The 4,280-nt window shown below is 27.3% G+C and overlaps 1 protein-coding gene across 1 annotated transcript; it reads right to left on the bottom strand.

Annotated features, from left to right (window-relative positions):
- Nucleotides 1-1,041: 1,041 nt before the first annotated feature.
- Nucleotides 1,042-1,746, bottom strand: rtv (QVR superfamily protein rtv). Its single transcript, XM_067273583.1, has 3 exons — nucleotides 1,612-1,746; nucleotides 1,353-1,517; nucleotides 1,042-1,284 (listed from the first exon to the last, which is right to left on the bottom strand). Exons 1-3 carry the CDS (start codon nucleotides 1,664-1,666, stop codon nucleotides 1,076-1,078), a joined length of 429 nt encoding a protein of 142 aa, XP_067129684.1. The 5' UTR covers nucleotides 1,667-1,746; the 3' UTR covers nucleotides 1,042-1,075.
- Nucleotides 1,747-4,280: the final 2,534 nt, after the last annotated feature.

Raw genomic sequence — 4,280 nt, 5'->3', positions numbered from 1 at the left:
TTAAGATAATTATTTTAATTTCTTAAAATTGTTAACGTTTTGATTCACTTTTAACTGGTGCCTTAATTCTATAATTTACGTTAAAATTATTTAAAAGAACATAGCATAAATATTTTGTTTCACATCATAATTTTCATACTATTAATACAGATGTGACAATTTACACCTTTTTTTTTGTTAGAAAATAATAAAGTTGAATAATTTTAAAGAATTTTCCTTTAATTTTTTATCTTAAAAATACTGTTCTGTAATTATTAAAAATTCTGAATAAACATATGTAATTTAATAAGATAATTTATTTAAAATGTAAAAATATATATATTTATAATAAATATTTTTATAATTTATATTTGAAATAAATGTTATTTATTAAAATTTTAAGTTTCCTATTTAAATTTTTAGATTGATAATTGACATGCAGTGAATTATATATGTTAAATTATTTAATAATTTAAACAGCTTGTTATGGATTTTATGTATAAGTTAATAAGTTATGAATGTATATACTGCATTGTATCTATACTGAATCAGTATTTTAAACTGCTATAACACTATTGTTTACATTATATACAGTATATTTAATGTACTGATACCGTATATACAAATTATATATATATATATTATTATTATATTATATGTATATTATATTATATACAGTAAATATATACAAATTATATACGGTATCCTTATTTTACTGTATATTTATTTTCCTCTTTCCGAATGTTAAAAATACTTTTATTGTCTCAAAAACAGTTTCTCATTGTATATTTATAGAATTTACGTTTTCTAAGATGAATTATATTAAATTTCTTATATTTTGCATGAATATTACTTCTATTAAATAAAACATCATTTGTTAAAACATTAAATAATTCAATTTTATAAAAATTATAAGAATACTGAGAAATACTCATCAATAAAACTATTATTAATTTAAAATATTTTGCTTATACAGTAATAATAATTGTTAATTAATATATGCCATGTTTACTTCTAATTTTTAATTATAATAAAATATGTCTAGATGAAACAGCTCAAACATTTATTAACAACGATGATAAATATTCACAATTTACTATAATAAATTACAATTTAAAAATTTAATTACCCAAAACGGTAATAGAAGTAAGAATTCTAATCTAAAATTACTTGCACTATTGCACAGATCTCCCCTACAGAAACACATAAAAACTTTGTGATGTTTGTATAATGTATTAGAACATCGCTCTTCGCTATCACCGGGTGGTCGCTGTAAACACATTCTCTCCGTTGCAGTGGCGTAATCTGAAGACAATTTTTACCTTTAATAAGGTTGTAAATACCATATTTAAGCACTTTCAAATATGACTCACCGTCTTTTTTGCCTTCGATAATTTTAGCACACCAAGAAGACGCACAGGGTATTGCTTCTACTCCTCTCAAAGATTCCACAGTTGTGGCATTGTAGGGGAAGGGGTCCTTACAATCTCCTAAGTCACCACGAGATCTACAGACAAAGCACCTCTTAACTCGCCCACCTGTATCGTTATAAAATGGCCTTGAGTGATAGGACGATGGCAAAGTGACAAAGAGTACACGTGTACATGCAATTAATGAAGTAGGCTTACTTACCTATAACGGCATTTGTTATAAGGAAGAAGTAAATGCAGCAAATCAACCATTTCATGTCTTTCTATCGAAGTGAATCTTTATAAAAGAATGACTAGACAGCTGATAGACTAGTTGGGTGAACCGGTCCGGCTGCATTTACTGACCTCGTTCTATATTTCTGAATATTATTTTCTACTCGCTTTACAACTTTCAATACGAATCATTAAATATCATTTAAATTCTTAAATTATATACCTTTAAGTAAAATTTTACAAAGATGCTATTAGAGAGGTTTTTGAACTTCTCTATCGTTAATTGTGGCGGCATGAGACATTCATATAAAAAGTTTGATGTTATTTCTTTTTATTAAATCATTTTAATTTCTTAAATTATACTACGTTCAAAACTATTAAAATAAATTCTAACGCTAATTTTTTTCTCCTGTTTTATATACATTTTGCATGGGTTAAGGAAATAGAATTTAATAATTAACTTTTTTTCAAGTGATATTCTGGAAATGTCATTTCGAAAATTAATTTCTTTGAATAGAGCAATCTTAATGTAAAATGCTACGTTTTGTACGTTACTTTTTAATAGTTATTATACAGTTGAACCTTTAACAACGGCCACCTCTAACGGCGGCCATTGTTTCAGGAACGTTTCTTTTTGAAATGCACACAAAATAACCTTCAAAAAACGTCCATTTTTTGTTTCCGTCAATGACGATTGTTTAAAGGTTTGACTATATTTCTTAAATTTACATATAAATAAGTTTTTTCGATCCTGTTTTAAACACTTTATGTTATCTGATCCATAAATTACTTGTTTAATTTTTTTCTACACAATATATAATAAACTCCAAAATTTACATATATTTTACTGTCGTTTCTTTCAATTACAAGATTAATATTATATTAAAATTTCGATAGAATTTACTTTGCAATACGCTTAGAATTTAAAACTATTGTATTCGTTTACCGTGCGTTCCACCCGCTTCACAACAATATATTGTCTATAAAAACTTGTATCTCTGTACTATTAACGGTCTAGCTAATTTTACAGTTAAAAAGGATATGCATGTTGTTAACGGAAATAAGAAACAGGTAGATCGTTAACTTTGTAGGATATTTATTTTTCCGGATCACGCACAAGTCACGCTGTAATCTTACAGCGAATAGTGAAGCGTAGTATAAATTTTTATTGAAAGGAAAGGGGGGGGGAGTTGTTAAGCGTATCAAAAATGTACATCAGTTATATTAAAATTATTTCTTCAATTATAAATATGGGCGCGTTGCCTGGTTTTTTACCAGGCAACGCGCCCATATTTATAATTGAATACAGTTGGATAAGCAAACCAATGACATAGCCCGTTTTAAATGAAACGAATTACACTTATCAAGTAGTATTAAAGCCGCTTTACTAAGCGACGCGCCCTATGATATAAAATTAATTAAAAATTATATTTTTTGGATGTTATTCAAGATGGCAAAAACAACACAAAAAACATATTGTTTTACTATTCTTATTTTTTTTAATTGTGCAATGACTGCTTTTAAACAGGATGGTTGAGTTATGTGGGTCGAGCAAATTCCTTTGCCATGCTTTACCCATCAGACAAGTATTTCTACATCTTTATCATTTTTCTTTTGATTTTTATCAAGAAATACTTTTTTTTTAAATATGACTTTCAATATCTTTGTGTGTATGGCATATTATATTTGAACGCCCTTATTAGCATACTGAGATAGTTTTCTATAATTTATTCTAATTAAAAATAATCCACAGATCTCGTCGAATGACACAAATTATATATATATAGTTTACTAATATTCTTAATTTTTTATTTATTGGCAATAGGAGAATCGTCTAACATTAGCAATTTTCAATTTATAACTTGTTATACTATCGACCAATATAAATTAGTAAACTCTTTGTAAGAATACTTAAAGTATAATTTATATTTTTATCACAAGGAAGAATCTATAAAGAGCATTATAATTCTACTCTATAATTAAAAGCATAATCGAGCTTCACAGACACGTGAGTTAATCTTCATTCCATAATATATATTGCCTACATAGCAGTGCATGATTGTTAGGAAAATACTAAAGTTCAGTCTAAAATCTATAGAATGTCTGTTGTCTGTCCAACTGTCTGTTCTTTATACACTTCTAATTTGGTCTGGATCTGTCTATTCACTTTAACCGATTCGGACCAAATTTTTTATAGTTATTCTGTAGGTCCTCGTGGTAAATCTAGGTTATCATTAAACCTCGACATTCCACTCCTTCCCTGATTTTATCCCCTTAACACTTCGTGATAAACATAACAACTGCAGGCTAAAATAACCAAAGTTTTGATATGGTTTTCATTTTAATGTTTGTCCTTATTACTTTCGCTCGAGTAATGCCGGGCATATCTGCTAGTAATAACAATAAATATTTATCATTATACTGTAATATTATACACATTTCCATGAAATACTGAAATATCACAGCTCTTAGATTTGTTTTTCTTTGTATATTTTTGATACAGCCGAACCTCCAATAACGGCCACTTCTAAACGGCAGCCATTTTTTTTTTTTTTTAATCTTTTCGTCAGTGGCCATTGTTCAGAGCTTTGACTGTATTTATCAAGTGTGCTTTGCATATAAATTTGAAATACTTGGAACATTTTATTTTATTGTTTT

The sequence above is a fragment of the Centruroides vittatus genome, unplaced genomic scaffold (assembly GCF_030686945.1).
Source record: "Centruroides vittatus isolate TY-2023 unplaced genomic scaffold, ASM3068694v2 contig_484, whole genome shotgun sequence".
Taxonomy (NCBI): domain Eukaryota; kingdom Metazoa; phylum Arthropoda; class Arachnida; order Scorpiones; family Buthidae; genus Centruroides; species Centruroides vittatus.
The sequence above is the reverse complement of the archived record's forward strand: the minus strand, read 5'-3'. Positions and strand labels throughout refer to the sequence as shown.

Bases quoted from the DNA above. Each gene is read 5' to 3' on its own strand.
- rtv (XM_067273583.1), bottom strand. From the start codon at position 1,666: ATGAAATGGTTGATTTGCTGCATTTACTTCTTCCTTATAACAAATGCC. The intron at 1,518-1,611 runs GTAAGTAAGCCT...ATAACGATACAG, and splicing joins TATAACAAATGCCGTTATAG to GTGGGCGAGTTAAGAGGTGC. The intron at 1,285-1,352 runs GTGAGTCATATT...AATTGTCTTCAG, and splicing joins TATCGAAGGCAAAAAAGACG to ATTACGCCACTGCAACGGAG.